Source organism: Oncorhynchus kisutch, linkage group LG5, assembly GCF_002021735.2.
Source record: "Oncorhynchus kisutch isolate 150728-3 linkage group LG5, Okis_V2, whole genome shotgun sequence".
In the NCBI taxonomy this organism is placed as follows: domain Eukaryota; kingdom Metazoa; phylum Chordata; class Actinopteri; order Salmoniformes; family Salmonidae; genus Oncorhynchus; species Oncorhynchus kisutch.
The window spans coordinates 39738367-39760628 of record NC_034178.2 but is presented as its reverse complement, the minus strand read 5'-3'; the positions used below and the strand labels follow the sequence as shown (position 1 = coordinate 39760628).

The 22262-nt window shown below is 41.0% G+C and overlaps 1 protein-coding gene across 2 annotated transcripts in view; it reads right to left on the bottom strand.

The window, feature by feature from the left end:
- Window positions 1-2762: 2762 nt before the first annotated feature.
- The window catches only part of LOC109890194 (coiled-coil domain-containing protein 3-like), a 40115-nt gene continuing 20615 nt past the window's right edge, over window positions 2763-22262 (bottom strand). Inside the window, exons 2-4 of one of the 2 annotated variants that reach the window (XR_004210018.1) lie at window positions 18694-18868; window positions 5474-5875; window positions 2763-5121 (exon numbers count right to left, since the gene is read on the bottom strand). Coding sequence is in view for 1 of the 2 variants with exons in the window: in XM_031825034.1 (XP_031680894.1) it covers window positions 5591-5875; window positions 18694-18868 (460 nt within the window). In the remaining variant the exon portion in view is untranslated. Of the gene's footprint in view, window positions 5876-18693; window positions 18869-22262 lie in introns of both variants that reach the window. The other variant, XM_031825034.1, reaches the window with a different exon arrangement.

The following is a 22262-nucleotide window of genomic DNA, read 5'->3' as shown; positions in this document are numbered from 1 at the left end:
GAGAATCATACCCGACCAAAACATAGAAACAGAAAACATAGAAATAAAGAAACTAGAATGCCCACCCTAGTCACACTCTGGCCTAACCAAAATAGAGAATAAAAGCCTCTCTATGGCCAGGGTGTGACACCTTCAGAGGTGAATGTTTGTTGCTGTGCACTCTCCTCAAACAATAGCTTGGCATTTCTTTTTACTGTACTAGCTACTGTAAATTGGACAGTGCCGTTAGATTTAAGCTTTTTGCCCATATAAGACCTGGAAAGTTGGATGTTACTTATAACATCATTCTAGTCACATTAGCGCACTTTAGCAACAACCGTCCCAGGTTAGGGACACCGATCCCATAGAGGTTCATACAGAAGATTGCCCTATTTGGTAAAAGACAAAGTCCATATTATGGCAAAAACATCTCAAATAACCAACGAGAAACGACAGTCCATCATTACTTCAAGACATGAAGGTCAGTCAATCTAGAACATGTAGAGAACTTTGAAAGTTTCTTCAAGTGCAGTCGCAAAAACCATCAAGCACTACGATGAAACTGTCTCTCATGAGGACCACCACAGGAAAGGAAGACCTAGAGTTACCTCTGCTGCAGAGAATACGTTTATTAGAGTTACCAGCCTCAGAAATTGCAGCCCAAATAAATGCTTCACAGAGTTTAAGTTGCAGACTCTTCTCAACGTCAACTGTTCAGAAGAGACTGCGTAAATCAGGCCCTCATGGTCGAATTGCTGCAAATAAACCACTACTAAAGGACACCAATAAGAAGGAAATACTTGTTTGGGCTAAGAAACACAAGCAATGGGCTTTAGACCAGTGGAAATCTGTCCTTCAGTCTGATGAGTCCAAATTTGAGATTTTTGGTTCCAACCGCCGTGTCTTTGTGAGACGCAGAGTAGGTGAATGGATGATCTCCGCACCTGCGATTCTCACCGTGAAGCATGGAGGAGGAGGTGTGATGGTGTGGTGGTGCTTTGCTGATGACACTGTCAGTGATTTATTTACAATTCAAGGCACAATTAAGCAACATGGCTACCACAGCATTCTGCAGCCATCTGGTTTGCACTTTGTGGGACTATCATTAAAACATTTTACAGGACAATGACCCCAAACACACCTCCGGGCTGTGTAAGGGTTACTTGACCAAGAAGGAGAGTGATGGAGTGCTGCGTCAGATTACGTGGCCTCCATAATCACCCGACCTCAACCCAATTGAGATAGTTTTGTCGTAATTCGGACCAAAGTGCAGCGTGAAATCGGTTCGACATATTTTATTACAAGTGAACCGCACAAAAAAACAATAAAGCAAACGATACGTGAAGCTATGGAGTGCTCACAGGCAACTACACATAAACAAGATCCCACAAAACACAGTGGGGAAATGGCTGCCTAAATATGATCCCCAATCAGAGACAATGATAAACAGCTGCCTCTGATTGGGAACCATACCATACCAAGCTTCATCCCTCATCAAATCAAATCAAATTTTATTGGTCACATACACATCTTTAGCAGACGTTATTGTGGGTGTAGCAAAATGCTAACCCAAACCATAATTTTAAGGTTGGCAATATGCATTGGGGCAGGTAGCGTACTCCTAGCATCCACCAAACCCATATTTGTCTGTCGGACTGCCAAATGGTCCAGCCTGATTCCTCACTCCAGTGAATGGGTTTCCACTGTTCCAGTGTCCAATGGTGGCGAGCATTACACCACTCCAGCCGACACTTGGCATTGCGCATGGTGATCTTAGGGTTTTGTGTGGCTGCTCGGCCATGGAAACCCATTTCATGAAGCTCCCAACGAACAGTTCTTGTGCTGAAGTTGCTTCCAGAGGCAGTTTGGAACTTGGTAGTAAGTGTTGCAACCGAGAACAGGCGCTTCAGTATTCGGCGGTCCCATTGTGTGAGCTTGTGTGGCCTACCACTTTGTGGTTGAGCTGTTGTTGCTCCTAGATGTTTCCACTTCACAATAACAGCACTTAAAGCACTTACAGTTGACTGAGGCAGCTCTAGCAGGGCAGAAATTTGACCAACGTACTTTTTTGGAAAGGTGGCATCCTATGACAGTTCTTCAGTAAGGCCATTCTACTGCCAATGTTTGTCTATGGAGATTGCATGACGGTGTGCTCGGGTTTATACATCGGTCAGCAAAGGTTGTGGCTGAAATAGACAAATCTACAAATTTTAAGTGGTGCCCACATACTTTTGTATATATTGTGTTTGTGAGAAGTGTAGGCTTGACCTAACAAACACCTATCATAACATAAGAGCCTCAATGTGTCTGAAGTGTGCCAAATAATAACGTCCTACAGGCATTGCATTTAATTTCTTTGCTCGATTATGACAATCTTGTTCCATCGGGATGCAGTGACCTGTTTGTTGCTAATCAGTACTGGTCTTTAATGAGATACTGTATGTGGCAAGGATCAGATTTAGGGAATGATCAAGGTTGATCTTTGCGATGCTACAGTAGATATGGATGCCTGGAAGTCAATCATAACATTTTCGCTAATAATAAAACTACAAGCTCATACTATTTAGAAACTGCAAGATGGCGATACAAATGTAAAAAAAAAAAAAAGTTAATTTTTTTCATTATTTGCTGTCATACATGAATATACTAAGGTTAAAGGAAACCAAATGAGTATTGTTTGAAGAGGACAAACATAAAAGGAAAGTACAACACATAATAGGAGACTAGGGACTCCTCTCAGTTCTGACACAGAAAAATATTTTACTGTACCACATCACACCTCATTGGCTAGTGGTTGTATTTATTGAGTACTCAGCACCCTGTTTCAAATATAAAAACACATTTTTCACTCAATAGAAATATATAAAACCACCCACAAAAAGATGGGATCTTAAAAAAATAACAAATTAACCCGGAAGCCCTTGGGATAAAGTTATTATTGATTAATAAAATGAGAAACATCTAGATTTCAACAGAATTTTGTTGTTTAGTGTGTAATGGTTATAGTTGGGACTGGGGAGAGAAGGGAAGGGTCGGGAGAGCTTATCAGAGCCATAGATACAGTATTAAGAGTTTAGCATCTGTGTTGTCTATCGTCTGTGTTGTCACTAAATCAATCTTCCTGTACTCTGTGGAGGTGATCCAGCATCAGTTGTTAAGGACAGAATGTAACCTTTTACATGTAACACTCAAGTCATTTAGCAGATGTTCTTAACCAGTATGACTGTTTTGGGTTTCACATCCTCTGGGCAGCAGTGTGAGGTCTTTGGCATGGTTTTGCCAGCACACCTGTAGGTCTTTCCTTGACTTTCCCACTAGTTCTCCAAAAGGTGTCAGCTACCATGGCAGCATCTCACCTGGCATGGAGACTGGCATCGAACTCCACTCTGGGGAAGGCACAGTATTTTGCATGGGCATATTTGGGGTGTGAGAGGTGTGTAAAATTACAGGGCGAGACTTTGACCTGTCAACATAGCTCAAACACCTCATCTTATTTATCAGAATGTTATAAATTTGTTCAATATTATACCCTCACAGGAGGATAAGGCTTCACAGAGGCAGCACTGATCTCTACTCTATGGTACTGAGATGAGGGGACCTAGGAAAGGGGGGATATGGGAGCAAGGTTTGGATGAGATAGGGGGTCAGGAAGGCCCGGTGGGATGAGACTTTGTGATTACCATATCCCCCAGCATACATGTTTGTAACAAAGCAGTTGTATAGACGGGTTGGCTGACAACGTCACAGAAATGAAGAGTGTGCATCAATGTGGACTTGCTTTGTTATGATTCTGAATGATCAGATAGCTGGAAAAAAGGACAAGAAGATGTCATTTTGCGATTCGTAGCTTGGTTGGTTTCAGCTAGTTTTATCTTGTTCTTGATACCATATCTTATTTTGATTGATTTCAGTGAATTAGTGAATTTTGGCATTGATTTCATGTCAATGCCAAAATGGCTAAAATTCACTAGCTTGCTAACCAAAAAGTGTAACGATGTGTTTGAGAGAAGTCCTCATTGTACAAATGTATTTATGTTTTCAATAAACATTTGGAGACTAAATACAGCTTACATGTTGTCAACAATCGAAGCAAACCCCCGTCTGTTTTGTTCTCACTGTTCTATAACCAGTGAGTCGTAATGAAGCAAGAGCGCCCTCTCAGCCTGTGTGCGGATATCACATTTGATCCAAGACAACGTTTCCCAGCTAGCACAGTGGATCTGGGCCGATTCCGGCTGAGAGTCGAGGCACTCGGCTGAGAGTCATGTGGCCGACGTCATGTGGCCTGAGTCTAGGCAGCCTTTGGCAGTATTGATTATGGCTAGGATGCGGGGATTGAGCTCGAGCCTATTCCGGTGTGTGTTATCTGGCCCAAATGTATAACTTGGGGCTCGGGTCGATTCCGGTGAGAGTTATCTAGCCCAAATGTATTACTTGGGACTCAGGCCGATTGGGGCTACTCTCTGGCAGATGATTACACTGGCTGCTTTATATAATTAACATTTCATTATAATTTTTTTCCCATATTTTCTCATTGTTTCTGTGATAAAAAAATGAGTCCTGTGTAGTATTTTAGTATTTTGTGCAAAGCAATTGATAAGCATTAAAAACTTTGTGGATGGAGCCTCCCGAGTGACACAGCGGTCTAAGACACTACATTGCAGTGCAAACTGCATTGCTACAGATGTTGGTTTGAGACCCGTGCCGGCCGTGCCCGGAAGACCCATGAGGCGCTGCACAATTGGCCCAGCGCTGTCCGAGCTAGGGGAGGGTTTGGCCGGCTGGGATGTCCTTGTCCCATCGTGCTGTAGCGACTTCGCTGACACGGTCACCAGGTGTATGGTGTTTTTTTGTGGATGGGTATAATTTGTATGTATAAAATGTATAATAGTCATATTTAAAATTACGAAATTGGGTAATTTTTAATACATTTATTTACATTTGCATATCAGGCCTCTTTCTGGGGGGATTCTGGTAAGATGCCGTCAAAGTCAGCTGAATTCCGGTAGACAGAAACGGCCTGATGTACTTGGGCCGATTCTGGGCAGCTGATTCGAACAGTTCAGCCCCCCGGAAGAGGGCCGCTTCTGGGCCGATTCCTCATTGCTAGCTGGGTTTCCTCAAATTGTCCTGCTACTCTTCCTGTGGTAAGAACAGAGTGACACAATGTGATTGCAATGACAATAAATGTTTATCGCATTGTAGTGTATGCATTCCTTATAGATCCATACAGAGTATATGTGTATGAAATAACTTGATTTATATTTAGAAATTATGAAGGCTATTCTATAGTATTATATTATTGAAGGTAAAAATAATAAGAAACCTCCATCGTTGTTTTACTGCATCGTTGTATTTTTCAGCATACAAAACATTTCTGATTTGCTGAATGCACTTTCTTGTAACAGAGGTGTGCCTAGTCTGCATCACATTAAGGGTATGCAATTCCTCTATCTCCATAGCTTTTGACATGATACACTATTACATATAATACCTGTCTATAGCCTACTTCTCCTTCTCCTGATGTCACATTCCATACAGTTCTTATATCCTTTTAAGCCTGTCCATGTCTGCAGTGCAACAGGTGGTGGTGGTAGGGCCGGGTTTGGGCTCAGATTTTTAGCGTCTTGGTGAGGATCTTTTTGAGGGCGGGTCTTTTCTGGTCCTGTGTGGTGTCCTGGTGTGGGTGGGGGGTCTCAAGGTTGTGCAGCTGTTTCATTGGAAGGGTCTTCTGGTCCTTGGTGTCTCGTTTGGCCTGGCGTATCAGGCGCTTCATGTTCTTCACCTTGTCCCGCAGATGGCTGTTGGCCTTCTCCAGAGAACGCACCTTTTGGGAGAGAGTCTTCACACGCTCCTCCTCCTCAAAGAGGGCCTTCTGCACCGTCGAGCACAGCAGCTGGAAGAAACAGGAAGCAGGAAGTCAGTCCTGTAGTTTACCAGATTGAAGTTGATCATAATTGATTCAGATGATGTGTGAGTTCAGAGAATAAAGTCTCAGGCTGTTGTTTAGCATGCTGCTCCCATCATTGTTTTAGACCTTTGATGATCCATTGCACAAACCCCAACCAAGTTGTTACACTAATTCAGTCCTGAATCTTTAGATCCTATGGTTACTCAAGTGCCTGATACAGTCTTAATGTTTGGAAATCTATAATTTACTTCAAAAGGCAAAGATATTCATCTCCTTTCTTTGAAGCATATTTCAGAAAACAAATGCTTGCCTTGTAGGGGGGATATGCTAAAATGGCCATGTCAAGCTACAATTTATTCTGTGCCAAACAATAGAGATTGAAAAACCAAAATCTAGAAACTGTTCCACTTCAGTGATGGAAAGTCTGAGACAGATTCTAATCATTTTCACCTCATATGTCACGAATTAGACCTAATCTTTTGAAAGTGAATACACTGAGATTCAGGATGAAAGATATCTGCTAATTTACTGTGTTTTTACTTTAGTTAAAAAAATATCAGGTTGGTATGAGATAAAGTACATCTCCAAGAGAACGAGTGAGCAACTTCTACAGCTAAGTTGTAGGTGAACATACTATCCAACTGAAGAATATTCCCTTCATTCAAGACACATGACGCACAACTTTAATGATTAACGATAAACACAAGGCCATTCCTTCAGAATGATGACAGGTGTCATCAGTTAACAGTGGTAGTACTGAGGAGAGTAACCTTTCATGTTTGTTGATAGTGTTAAATCTTCTATGACCAACAGTGAAGTCTACTTGTATTTAAAGAGATTCCCTGGTTCTTTTGGTGTCACGTTCTGACATTTATTTCCTTTGTTTTGTCATTATTTAGTATAGTCAGGGCGTGAGTTGGGGTGGGTAGTCTGTTTGTTTTTCTATGATTTGGGTATTTCTATGTTTCGGCCTAGTATGGTTCTCAATCAGAGGCAGGTGTCATTAGTTGTCTCTGATTGAGAATCATACTTAGGTAGCCTGGGTTTCACTGTGTGTTTGTGGGTGATTGTTCCTGTCTCTGTGTTTGCACCAGATAGGGCTGTTTAGGTTTTCACATTTCTTGTTTTGTAGATTGTTCATGTGTAGTTGCTTTATTAAAGTACCATGAATAGAAACCACGCTGCGTTTTGGTCCGCCTCTCCTTCAAGTCAAGAAAACTGTTACATTTGGATACTTTTTAGCCAGGAGTTCTAAAATTTGCACATTTGAGACTTGCACATTTGAGCTAGCTTTTTTGCAGGTACATGGTAACAGTTGAATAAGATGAGAAAAAAACAAGAAACCCGCACACTGCTCTTGATAGTATCACTTTACTTTATTAATTAAGCTTTATGTATCGGCCTTCGTCAAAGCTTTTGTGAGTTTTTTTAAATTAGCACCCTTATGTAGACATAGCTCCACCCACATCCGATCAATACATCAAATGTGGTTGGAGTCCAGGGAAAATAAGTAAGTGTTACCAAATATAACAATACGGATTTCATAAATATTTGAATAAAGTGTGAACATAAAATGTATTAAACACATCTGTAAAACCACAATGAGGACATCGACCCATCAAGCAAGTTTTCGTAAATCATTGGGTACAGCGCAAGAAAAACGTCAGAGTCATCTGAAGTGGTGGCATTAATTCATGTTCACATTTACAAAATAACATGCATGGCCATTTCATCATTAATACCTTCAGGAAATAATGTCTGGAGAGTGAAAATCCCAAAACATTCTCTGTCGCTCAGAGTATTATTTATATCCCCTCCCCTGTCCGATATCTTAATTTTCTCTGTGCCACAAAATCTAAAAGGTAGAAATGTCATGTTTTTGGTCATTAAAATGTACTGCGACTGGAATCCCTGTCGTTTCTCCTGATGTTCACTAATTCTCTGTTTCAGAGAACAAGAGGTTTTACCTACATAACACAGCCCACATGGACATATAATCATGTAGATAACATGTAGATAACATGGGTGGTGAAGCACATAGCAATGTCATTTATTTGGAACTGTTTTCCTCTATGTGGGTGGCAGGAACTTTCACACTTCATCATATTGCTGCACTGTGCGCAACCTCTGCATTTATAGCTACCAGTTGGAAGATTTTGTGGCTGGCTGTTGGCATGGTCTGTTGATCACGTAAATTGCGACCTCTCCTATATACAGTCAATTCAGAAAGTAGTCAGACCCTTTGATTTTTTCCACAATTTGTTATTCTAAAATGAATTAAATACTTTTTCCCCCTATATCTATATCCACATATCTTATTTACATAAGAATTCAGACCCTTTGCTATGAGACTCGAAATTGACCTCAGGTGCATCCTGCTTCCATTGATCATCTTTGAGATGTTTCTACAACTTGATTGGAGTCCACCTGTGGTAAATTCAATTGGAAATTTATTTGGAAAGGCAAACACCTGTCTCTATAAGGTACCACAGTTGACAGTGCATGGCAGAGCAAAAACCAAGCCACGATGTCGAAGGAATTGTCCGTAGAGCTCCGAGAGAGGATTGTGTCGAGACAGAGGTCTGGGGAAGGGTACCAAAACATTTCTGCAGCATTGAAGGTCCTCAAGAACACAGTGGCCTCCATCATTCTTCATTGGAAGAAGTTTGGAACCACTAAGACCCTTCCTAGAGCTGGCCACCCGGCCAAACTGAGCAATCGGGGAAGAAGGGCCTTGGTCAGGGAAGTGACCAAGAACCGGACGGTCACTCTGACAGAGGTCCAAATTTTCTCTGTGGAGATGGGAGAACCTTCCAGAATGTCAACCATCTCTGCAGCACTCCACCAATCCAGGCTTGATGGACAGTGGCCAGACAAAAGCCACTCCTCAGTAAAAGGCAAACAACATCCTGCTTGGAGTTTGCCAAAAGACACCTGAAGGACCATTTGAAACATGATTCAGGAGGAAACTTGGCAACATCCCTACGCTGAAGCATGATGGGGGCAGCATCATGCTGTGGGGATGTTTTCAGCAGCAGGGACTGAGGTACTAGTCAGGATCGAGGGAAAGATCAATGGAGCAAAGTACGGCGAGATCCTTGATGAAAACCTGCTCCAGAGCTCTCAGGACCTTAGACTGGGGCAAAGGCTCACCTTCGAACAGGACAACGACCCTAAGCACACAGCCAAGACAATGCAGGAGTGGCTTTGGGAAAAGTCTCTGAATGTCCATGAGTGGCCCAGCCAGAGCTCGGACTTGAACCTGATCGAACATTTCTGGAGAGACCTGAAAATAGCTGTGCAGCGAAGCTCCCCATCCAACCTGACAGAGCTTGAGAGGATCTGCAGAGAATCATGAGATCTTGTTGGGGATAGGGGGCAGTATTTTCACTTTGAATGAATTGCGTGCCCATAGTGAACTGCATCCTACTCTGTCCTAGATTGCTAATATATGCATATTATTATTACTATTGGATAGAAAACACTCTGAAGTTTCTAAAACTGTTTGAATTATGTCTGTGAGTATAACAGAACTCATAGGGCAGGCAATCTTCCAAACAGGAAGTGAAATTCTGAATGCGTGTCTAATTTTAAGTCATCGCCTCTTCCCTTCCAAATAAGATATGGATCTGTTAGCACTTCCAACGCCTTCCACTAGATGTCATTTCGTCTCATTCAGTAGAACGTGGAATGGAGCCTCTGGTGTGAACTTTGACCGAATGGGAGGGGAAATAGTCACTGTCCTGGCAGAATGCAATTTCCCTGTGGCGCATTTGTCTGTGGATGTCACCATTGTTCCATTTGGCTGCAGATGAAAACGTATGCTCCGGTTGGAACGTTATTGGATATACAGTGCCTTGCGAAAGTATTCGGCCCCCTTGAACTTTGCGACCGTTTGCCACATTTCAGGCTTCAAACATAAATATATAAAACTGTATTTGTTTGTGAAGAATCAACAACAAGTGGGACACAATCATGAAGTGGAACGACATTTATTGGATATTTCAAACTTTTTTAACAAATCAAAAACGGAAAAATTGGGTGTGCAAAATTATTCAGCCCCTTTACTTTCAGTGCAGCAAACTCTCTCCAGAAGTTCAGTGAGGATCTCTGAATGATCCAATGTTGACCTAAATGACTAATGATGATAAATACAATCCACCTGTGTGTAATCAAGTCTCCGTATAAATGCACCTGCACTGTGATAGTCTCAGAGGTCCGTTAAAAGCGCAGAGAGCATCATGAAGAACAAGAAACACACCAGGCAGGTCCGAGATACTGTTGTGAAGAAGTTTAAAGCCGGATTTGGATACAAAAAGATTTCCCAAGCTTTAAACATCCAAAGGAGCACTGTGCAAGCGATAATATTGAAATGGAAGGAGTATCAGACCACTGCAAATCTACCAAGACCTGGCCGTTCCTCTAAACCTTCAGCTCATACAAGGAGAAGACTGATCAGAGATGCAGCCAAGAGGCCCATGATCACTCTGGATAAACTGCAGAGTTCTACAGCTGAGGTGGGAGACTCTGTCCATAGGACAACAATCAGTCATATATTGCACAAATCTGGCCTTTATGGAAGAGTGGCAAGAAGAAATCAATTTCTTAAAGATATCCATAAAAAGTGTTGTTTAAAGTTTGCCACAAGCCACCTGGGAGACACACCAAACATGTGGAAGAAGGTGCTCTGGTCAGATGAAACCAAAACTTTTTGGCAACAATGCAAAACGTTATGTTTGGCGTAAAAGCAACACAGCTCATCATCCTGAACACACCATCCCCACTGTCAAACATGGTGGTGGCAGCATCATGGTTTGGGCCTGCTTTTCTTCAGCAGGGACAGGGAAGATGGTTAAAATTGATGGGAAGATGGATGGAGCCAAATACAGGACCATTCTGGAAGAAAACCTGATGGAGTCTGCAAAAGACCTGAGACTGGGACGGAGATTTGTCTTCCAACAAGACAATGATCCAAAACATAAAGCAAAATAAACATATCCAGGTGTTAGAATGGCCAAGTCAAAGTCCAGACCTGAATCCAATCGAGAATCTGTGGAAAGAACTGAAAACTGCTGTTCACAAATGCTCTCCATCCAACCTCACTGAGCTCGAGCTGTTTTGCAAGGAGGAATGGGAAAAAAATTCAGTCTCTCGATGTGCAAAACTGATAGAGACATACCCCAAGCGACTCACAGCTGTAATCGCAGCAAAAGGTGGCGCTACAAAGTATTAACTTAAGGGGGCTGAATAATTTTGAAATATCCAATAAATGTCGTTCCACTTCATGATTGTGTCCCACTTGTTGTTGATTCTTCACAAAAAAATACAGTTTTATATCTTTATGTTTGAAGCCTGAAATGTGGCAAAAGGTCGCAAAGTTCAAGGGGGCCGAATACTTTCGCAAGGCACTGTATATGAAAATAACATCCTGAAGATTGATTCTCTACTTAGTTTGACCAGTTTATTCGACCTGGAATATATCTTTTTTAAGTTTTCGTCCGAGTTCTCCTGGACCAGCGTCAGCTTTTGGGCACGTGAGCTGAAAGTGCTAGCAAATGCAGCTAATTGGACACTAGTTTTGGACATTATGGAACAAAACAACGCTTTATTGTGGAACTAGGACTCCTTGCACTGCATTCTGATGAAACATCATCCAAGGTAAGGGAATATTTATTATGTAATTTCTGTTGACTCCGACATGGCGGAGAAATATGTTTACGTCTGAGCGCCATCTCAGATTATTGCATGGTAGGCTTTTTTCGTAACGTTTAAAAACAATCTGACACAGCGGTTGCATTAAGAACCAGTGTATCTTTAATTATATGTAGAACATGTATCTTTAGTCAAAGTTTATGATGAGTATTTCTGTTATCTGGCTTTCTATAATTCCTCCGGATATTTTGGAGGCATTTCTGAACATGGCGTCAATGTAAACCGAGATTTGTGGATATAAATATGCATATTATCGACAAAACATAAATGTATTGTGTAACATGTCATATGAGTGTCATCTGATGAAGATTATCAAAAGGTTTTTATCTCTAATTCTGCTTTTGTGACTCTATCTTTGGCTGGGAAAAAAGGCTGTGTTTTTTTTATTTGGTGGTGGTCTAACATAAATATATGTTGTGTTTTCGCTGTAAAACATTTAAAAAATCGGACACGATGGGTAGATTAACAAGATGTTTATCTTTCATTTGCTGTATTGGACTTGTTAATGTGTGAAAGTTAAATATTTCTAAAGAATATTTTTTAATTGGGGGGTCCTCGCTATAACAGGATAAACTCCCCAAATACAGGTGTGCCAAGCTTGTAGCGTCTTCAAGAAGACTCGAAGCTGTAATCGGTGCCTAAGGTGCTTCAACAAAGTACTGAGTAAATGGTCTGAATACTTATTTAAATATGATATTGAAGTTTTTATTTTTAATACATTTGCAAAAATGTCTAAAAAACAGTTTTTGTTTTGTCATTATGGGGTATTGTGTATAGATTGATGAGGACCATTTTTTATTTAATCAATTTTAGAATACGGCTGTAATGTAACAAAATGTGGGAAAAAATCAAGGGGTATGAATACTTTCTGAAGGCACTGTAAGTTGTTTGTCATAAGATATGGTATCAATAGCTCTATCGATCACTGAGTAAATAGGGAAAAAACAATGAGGTTTTGTCAAATAGCAGTAGGCCAGATTAGAACCTATGCCGACACTGTATACAGTATAGAGTATATACAGTATGTGCTGGAGGCTGCGTCATTACTGCTAGACCAGCCAGGCCACTCAGCAGGTAACCAAAACATTTGGAAGGAGAGATGGAGCTTGTTTGCCTGAGTATGTGTTTCATTCAGACCAGAGGTACCCACAGTAAAGTCCCCATTTCCACATCTTTCTGTCATTGTTATTGTAAATGCTATGGTTTTCCAGAACAAGCTCCATTGTGAACACATACCTATTTAATTGCCCTTGAAAATGTCTGGAGTTGAAAAATCTGGACTGTGATCTGTGCATCTTTCTCCAACATACGTTGGATACGATCCACACCTGCACCACAGCTACATAATAGTCGTAGACATCTTTGAATGCTATCCTTATCATACCTTTCACATGGCAGCCAACCCAGTTAGAAAAATGTTGATACATTCAACTGTTTACGCAGCCAAACCAAAAAATACTAATCACAAGTGGCAGATGAATGATGTATCAATGTGGTCATAAGTTCCATTGAATCATTGACATAACATGCAATTTTGACACTCATCTCTTCATTAATACATTTATTTCCAGCCTTAGTGGAACATTTTCCCATGTTATCAGAGGGACATCTTAAAGGTTTTTGAGGGAAAACAGCTGTGGGTCCCAGTTGAAGATACCTCCATGGGCATGATATTTTCAGTCTAGCGCAGGAAATTGACGACTATAATCATAACAGCATGTGTGTTGGGTAATTATCATTCGTTTTACATGTGAAGTCCCTAGAATGTCATTCTTACACATCAGTAACAGTCATGTCTGTGTGGCATGATGACAGTATATGATTGCGTTGTGCTGTCACACAGTCTAGCATGTGGGCCTAGCCATTCCTTTCAGTTATTTTGTAATACGAGTGTAATCATAAGAAAAACATTGTGCATTTCCTTGGCTTTGCCTCTGATTACAGATCTGAGCTGAGATGTGGTCATTAATGGAAACATAAGCCAATTCTTATTCCTTCACTGTGAAAGAAGGCTTTTATGTGCAGTCAGCACATGATTGGAAACAGAGAAGACTGATGTAAATCTTGAATTCAATGAATGGCGTCTAAAGATGCAGATTTTTCGCTTCTATAAAGGGACCGTACAGGACTCTATGATGCAATCACTGGCGTTGATCTTGACACTGAAACTCTGAGGTGAACCATGGATAGGTTATGGAGAAATGTGTAGCCTTCATAGTCATCAGCATGTTTACTAGCATTCAGTATCTTACAATGCGTATGAGGCACACTTTTCCCTCAACCTACTTCAAATCAGGACCACGGGACAGGGCTTTGAAACTGATCTAATCATTTGGTCACACTTAATTTGAACAGTCCAGATAGTCCATCTGTAAATGCTCTAAAGATGGTCCTACTATCAACAAACTATCTGTCGCTAAGCAACTGCTTGCTAAGGTTACGGTTAGGATTAGGTTTAGAATAAGGGTAGAGCATCTACAGATGGACTACACAAATAACGTTTTACCAAAATGTTTTACCAACAGTAGCAGTTAAAAGTTTGGACACACCTACTCATTCAAGAGTTTTTCTTAATTTGGACTATTTTCTACATTGTAGAATAATACTGAAGACATCAAAACGATTAATTAACACATCTAGAATCATGTAGTAACCAAATAAGTGTTAAACAAATCTAAATATATTTTATGTTTGAGATTCTTCAAAGTAGCCACCCTTTGCTTTGATGATAGCTTTGCACACTCTTGGGATTCTCAACCAGCTTCACGAGGAATGCCTTTCCAATAGTCTTGAAGGAGTTCCCACATATGATGAGCACTTGTTGATTGCTTTTGCTTCACTCTGTGGTCCAACTCATCCCAAACCATCTCAATTGGGTTGAGGTTGGGTGATTGTGGAGGCCAGGTCATCTGATCCAGCACTCCATCCCTCTCCTTCTTGGTCAAATAGCCATTACAAGAAGTACAGTCTAATACATTTCTGTTCTTTGCTCATTGTAGAAAAGTCCATAGATGGATAAAAAACCTGTATGCCTCTCCTTGTCTCTCAGCCGCATCCCACATCCTACTCTCCAGTCAACATACTCTATTCTGCATTGACACTTAGAGAGAGAAGCACAGCGAGCTCTAACCAAGGGGAGTCTGACTGTCTGGACCATCAGAGTAGGCCTCTATCCACCACCTAAAGAATTCTGGACTCCCAGCCACAAAGAACAAATTACACTTACAAGCCTCTCCTCAGTGGACCTTTGAAGATTGTGGTTAGCCCTGACTACAAAGCCACTATTTGGGATGTACATTTTTTTTTCACATGGCCATCCCCTTGTACTGTAAAAACAATTTTACACACCCCCCTCATAAAATGTACTCAAAAAGAATGATTACGACCACAAATAACAATAACTGTAGCAACCCTGTTTTTATAAGCGTGGATAATCGACTTGACCACTTCTCCCTATTTGTCTCATTACACTACGCACAGAGCTGGCTGCAGACAATGATCAGCTTGTGGGAAATCAGATTTTAAAAAGTACTGCCTTTTAAAACAACATGTCTGATATGGCTGACATGCTTAAACAAATATGGTTTCTACTGACAATTGAGATGTACAAACTATGGCATAAGGGGACGACAAGCAGATAAGAGGCAATCTGTAATTTCGATTAAGACATTCATGAGCGAGCTAGGACGGATTTAGTCAATATAACTGTTTGTTCAGAACATTCTTACAGTGTTCTCCCTGTACATCAAGTCAGAACCGTATGATAAATAAAGGGGGCATATAAGCCAACAATGAAAGCACTTACAATGTTTGATGATTACGTTTCTCTAAAACAGGTTATAGGCTACATGTGTACCAACAAGTCAGAACGGTAGGCAAAATTCAGAGGGGAAAATAGACCAAATTATTAGGGTGAGGCACATGGGCTACTAACAGCTTACTACACAACATACACTTAGTATTACTTTCTTAGCTACAGTATACATATCTCCCTGGCATATAACATAATTTATGCAGCAGCATTCAAGACAATTATGGACTCACCTTGTTGTGCTGTACTCACTTGAACAGGAAGGAGGCGCGGCGGTCCTCTGTTGGCAAATTTTGTCAAACTTTATCATCAAAGTGTGACATTCTCTTGATTTATGGTGCTTTCAAAACATCTTGGAACTCGGAAAAAAACAAGGTTGAATCATGATGATGTCAGTGGTCTTCCGGGAGTAGCTCTAGAATGAGGCCCGAGTTCCTAATTTACAATTCCAATTTGGAAGTTGACTGTTCAAAATGCATTTTCCCAGTCGGAGCTAGTTTTTTCCTGAGTTCCCAGTTGTCTTGAACTCACTGAAGTCAGATTTCCCAATTCTGAGTTAACACTTGTTACGAGTGCGACAGAAATCATGCTGGATTGACAGCATGGCCAATGTTGAATGTTTATAATTTTAAGCTTGCAAAAGAAAACCTTAAACTGAGAATTGGGACCACGTACCCACTCCAATGAATAACAGGCTAGTGATTGCTTTACAATGCTTACAGTTAGCCACTGATTCCTTCCAAACCACTCATTGTTGAAAGTGCGATTTCCAACTTGCTGTATAATGTCCAATGCCCGATGAGCACCGATACTTTTTATCTATAATTTCTCTTCATTATTTTGCTTCATATGACAAGGATTAAAAAGGATTTGCCTGTAGATTGTTGACTTGATTCATGATGCTCAAATCAAATCAAACTGTTGTGTCATTGGCAAACTTAATGATGGTGTTGGAGTTGTGCTTGAGGATCAGCGTGCCAAATGGGTTACCTACCCTTTGACTTCTGGCTAAGATTTTGAAAGTATGTCCAATCAAAGCTACTGTAGATATAACGTGATTTGACATCATTTTATCTGTGGCCAATGACCTTGAGCCTTCTTGGATGGGCACTTATAATGTAACTCTATGGCAGCTCCCAAGGGGCTTGAATTTTGTAGCTCTACCCTTAGATTTGTCAGTGATGTAGTGTCCCCATGTGTGACAAAACACTAAGCCAATCACGGCGCAACTAGAGAATATTACCAACCCTTACACTCCACATTTTCCGCTGGCTGCCCCACCACCACAGAAAGCACTGAGATAGGCTGAAACACCTGCATTTTGGAGCTGCTTTACTCAAGAAAGCATGTTTGTATAGAGGCTTTATTAACTCAAGAATCATTCATATTTTTGTGGCTAAAAATGTGGGGTTCAAAACACCACTGCTCCTATTGCATTCTGTTTCATTATAGGCACTGTTCCCTAATTGGGGGTTAAAACGTCTTATGGCTGGGGGCAGTATTGAGTAGCTTGGATGAATAAGATGCCCAGAGGTGCCCAGAGTAAACTGCCTGCTACTCGGTCCCAGTTGCTAATATATGCATATTATTAGTATATTTGGATAGAACACACGCTGAAGTTTCTTAAACTTCACCGTCATTGAAAATAAGAATTTGACTTGCCTAGTTAAATAAAGGTAAAATAAAATAAATAAAATAAATATGGCAGGCAAACACCTGATAAACAATCCAACAAGGTACTGGGAAATTTGAGGTTTGCTGTTTTTCAACTCATTCCCTATTGAAGATACAGTGGGATATTGGTCACGTTGCACTTCCTAAGGCTTCCACTAGATGTCAAAAGTATTTAGAATCTTGTTTTATGCTTCTACTGTGAAGTGGGGGCAAATGAGAGGGGAATGAGTCAGAGGTCTGCCAGAATGCCTTGAGCTCGTGACGCTCGTTCACGTCAGAGTGAGCTCTGTTCCATTGCTTTTCTACAGGCAAAGGAATTCTCCGGTTGGAACATTATTGAAGATTTATGTTAAAAACATCCTAAAGATTATATATACATCGTTTGACATGTTTCTACGGACTGTAAACAGAACTTTTAGACATTTCGTCTGCTCCTAGTGAACACGTTTCGTGAGTTTGGATTTGTTTACCAAACACGCTTACAAAAGGAGCTATTTGGACATAAATGATGGACATTATCGAACAAAACAAACATTTATTGTGGAACTGGGATTCCTGGGAGTGCATTCTGATGAAGATCATCAAAGGTAAGTTAATATTTATTATGTTATTTCTGACTTCTGTTGACTGCACAATATGGAGGATATCTTTTTGGCTTGTTTAGGCTCTGAGCGCAGTGCTCAGATTATAGCATGGTTTGCTTTTTCTGTAAAGCTTTTTTGAAATCTGACACAGCGTGTGCATTAAGGAGGAGTGTATCTAAAGTTCCATGTATAACACTTGTATTTTCATCAACATTTATGATGTCGCTCTCTGCAAAATCACTGGAACTAGTGAACATAACACGGCAATGTATACAGAGATTTTTTTTTTATAAATATGAACTTAATCGAACAAAACATACATCTATTGTGTAACATGAAGTCCTATGAGTGTCATCTGATGAAGATCATCAAAGGTTAATGATTCATTCTATCTCTATTTCTGATTTTTGTGACTCCTCTCTTTGGCTGGAAAAAATGGCTGTGTTTTTCTGTGACTTGGCTCTGACCTAACATAATCGTTTGTGGTGCTTTCGCCGTAAAGCCTATTTGAAATCGGACACTGTGGTGGGATTAACAAGAAGTGTATTTAAAATGGTGTGAAATACTTCTATGTCTGAATAATTTTAATTATGAGATTTCTGTTGTTTTGAATTTGGTGCCCTGCACTTTCACTGGCTGTTGTCATATCGATCCCGTTAGCGGGATCTCAGCCCTAAGAAGTTTTAAGGGGAGGTTAAGTTAAACATAATACTATGCAGCGCTACCTTTTACTAAAAACTTCCTGTCTATCAAGTGCAGGTGATCATGGAAGACTTGCTACAATATGCAACGCTGCATGCTACCTCAGCCATGGGGAATGGCAAGGAAATTTGATCAGCTGTCTATAGTGTGTCTGTCAAAGGTTTCCTGCATGTGTTTTGATGAGATTCTTCCAACCTAGGTTGTTTTTTTTGCCGGTCTTGCTCTTTGGTGGTTTAGGAGCTGCTGTTTAAGCGATGCTGTTAAGACTTTTGTAACAAAGGCACACAAAAACAAGAGCGATAGATAAGATGAATTCGTACCCGGCTGTCTTCCAAAGCCTCCCACTCTGGGGTGTAGGTGTGGACTGTGATTCCGGCCGTGCAGTTGGAGAACTGGAAGAGGCTGGCGAACATGCGGTGGTTCTCTGGTGTGTCTGGGAAGATTGGGTCTTGGAAGTTAACCCCATGGGGGATGATGTTGTAGTTCTCATCCATCCTGAGGAACACAGAGAGACAGGGGATCAATATGCATTGCATTTGAATTCCACACACACACACACACACACACACACACACACACACACACACACACACACACACACACACACACACACACACACACACACACACACACACACACACACACACACACTGTAAGGCTTTGAGACTGAAGTGTGGCAGATTTTGTGATGCTGCTGCTGTTGGGGTGTCAGACAGGGTTAAAATAACGTGTAATTTATCCTCCTCAGTATGTGGCTTTGGTATCTGTTTATCTCAACTATGCTTTGGGCCACAGCTGTCTAATAAAACCTCCAATCGTGTGACACAGAGGGGAATACCTGTAGCATAACAGTTAGAGCACCTGCAGTAAAATATTATGACAATTCTTCAGCAGCTACACAAAAACACTTAAGCATTACAAATGCATTTGGCAGCACAATTACATTTACCTCCAGGTGAAACATTGAAAGTTCACATCCAAACTCATCTAAACTAAGTGGTATACTCTCTCTCTGTCACACATTCTCTCTTCTTTCGTTCTGTTGTTTTTATTAATTGTGGTGTTTAAACCATGTCACTCATAACCTCTCCAAGCAGACATCTGTACACACACACACACACACACACACACACACACACACACACACACACACACACACACACACACACACACACACACACACACACACACACACACACACACACACACACACACACACACACACACACACACACACACACACACACACACACACACACACACACCTCCCATCAAATGAAGGAAGTCTGTTATCACATCTCTCAAGATGGCAAAATACATATTAATACAACACCATGGTTACCCTGGCATAAAAGGAGGAGAAATAACACACTTATTTGGTCTGCCTCTCGTTAAGAGGACTGCTCCTTTCTTTACTGTGAGCTTTGGCTGCTTTCCAAGGGCAAGCCTGAGGAAAAGTTCAGATTTATGTTTGTGCTACTCATTTACAGAGAATAGATCACGTAATGGCCTGCAGAGTTCCTTATAAGTAATAATCAAGCCTGAAGGAAGGACAAGTGAGTTGTTCCATGGATTGTTTCCTAATGCAGGAAAATGTTCAATGGGCTGGTATGACATCATTTTGAATTATAAAGCTGGAAGGAAATTGTGTGTTTGTCCAAACAGATCGTTTTTTAATGTGATTATCAGGAGTTAAACAGCTGTGTTATTCAAATGATTCAAGCAATCAACATCTGACAGATGCTTGAACCAGTGTTCTTCAGAGAGAACTTTTCTCATGCATTCTGTTAGGTACAAATAATGACGGTCAGCACAGAAAAGTATATTACGTAAAAAGTCAATGTTACAGTATCTTCTCCAATCAACAGCTTCCATGGGAGAACCTTCCAGAACGACAACCATCTCTGCAGCACGCTACCAATCAGGCCTTTATGGTAGAGTGGCCAGGTGGAAGCCGTTCCTCAGTAAAGGACACATGACAGCCCACTTGGAGTTTGCCAAAAGGCACCGAAAGACTCTCAGACCATGAGAAACAAGATTCTCTGGTCGGATGAAACCAAGATTTAACTCTTTGGCCTGAATACCAAGCATCATGCCTGGAGGAAACCTGGCACCATCCCTACGGTGAAGCGTGGTGGTGGCAGCATCATGCTGTGGGAATTTTTTTCAGCGGCAGGAACTGGGAGACTAGTCAGGATTGAGGCCAAGATGAACACAGCAAAGTACAGAGAGATCCTTGATGAAAACCTGCTCCAGAGTGCTCAGGTCCTCAGACTGGGGCAAAGGTTCACCTTCCAACAGGACAAAAACCCTAAGCCCACAGCCAAGACAAAGCAGGAGAGGCTTCGGGATAAGTTTCTGAATGTCCTTGAGTGGTCCAGCCAGAGCCCGGACTTGAACCCGATCAAACATATCTGGAGAGACCTGAAAATAGCTATGCAGCAATGCTTCCCATCCAACCTGACAGAGCTTGAGAGGATCTGCAGAGAAGAATGGTAGAAACTCCCCAAATACAGGTGTGCCAAGCTTGTAGCGTCATACCCAAGAAGAATAGAGGCTGTAATCGCTGTCAAAGGTGCTTCAACAAAGTACCGAGTAAAGGGTCTGAATACCTATGTAAATGTAATTTTTCTGTTTATTATTTTTAATAAATTTGCAAAAAATGTCTAAACCTGTTTTTGCTTTGTCATTGTGGGGTATAGTGTGTAGATTGATGAGGGAAAAAAACTATCTAATACATTTTAGAAAATGCTGCAATGTAACAAAATGTGGAAAAATTCAAGGTGTCTGAATATTTTCCGAAGGCACTGTATGTGGCTGGTGAGAGAGGATCCGGCGGGAATAACACTGTGTTTGACTGTGTTGGTCCCCCCCAAAATGCATATGGTTCTAACTAACTATTTTGCACAGACACAATAACACACTCACAATACACAAGACCATCGAGAATGTCTGTGTGTACTCATTTCAATAGCTTTGAAATTAATTTAACTATATATTTTGAAGAACGCTGGAACTAATATCTCCCTCAAAACAATAACTGATGCACTGGTTTTAATTAATTCCATGCTCCTGAGACATGGATACTTCCCATCCTGACAAGCATGGCTTTGTGGATTGTTTTATACCACATCATTCATGAACAGTACGTTTTGTCCCTCTTTTTTCTCCCTTCCTCCATCCCTTGCACGATCTCTCTCACCCTTCCTCCATCCATTCCTCTCTCACTCTTTGCTCTGTTGCAAATGGCCAGTGTTTCCCCTACTTCTCAAGTCTAGCATGTAGCCTAAGTCTCCGGACATTTGGTTCCTATTGGATTACAAGCTGATGTATAAACCAATCAAATACTCACAGAGGGCGCAGTAATGTCAACCAGCACTAGTAAATACAGGCCAATGTTTCCACAGGTTTAAATTTCTACTCAGTTTCTACAAATTCCATGGCACTTAGCAGAAACATAATTAAGCCCCAACCACTTGTGTACATTCCCAAACAGTTCCCCAGGCAATGGTTGTATGAAAAAATGCTGGCTTAGCTAAGTAATATCCTAGATGCGCTTTCTGTATTAGCTAGCTATATTGTTGCAGTTCTGCCAAACCAATTTATCATCTACATTACACCCTCAGCATAAGGTATCAACTACATACAGTAGAGTCAATGGGACAGCAGTTATAGGGATTATCCTTTGTTTCAAACCCTCAGACCCCTTTTCACATCCCCTCTCAAATTCCCCAACTTTAAACAGCTCACCTCCCTCTCTATCTCACCCCTCCACATAAAACCGTGTTCCTTCATAGGAAAGCTTGTCCTCTCCTCATAACCTTGTTTAGTCAAAAGCATGTTGGTTTAATTAATGCAGCCTTTCTCCTATTTCTTAGCTTTTCTTTGA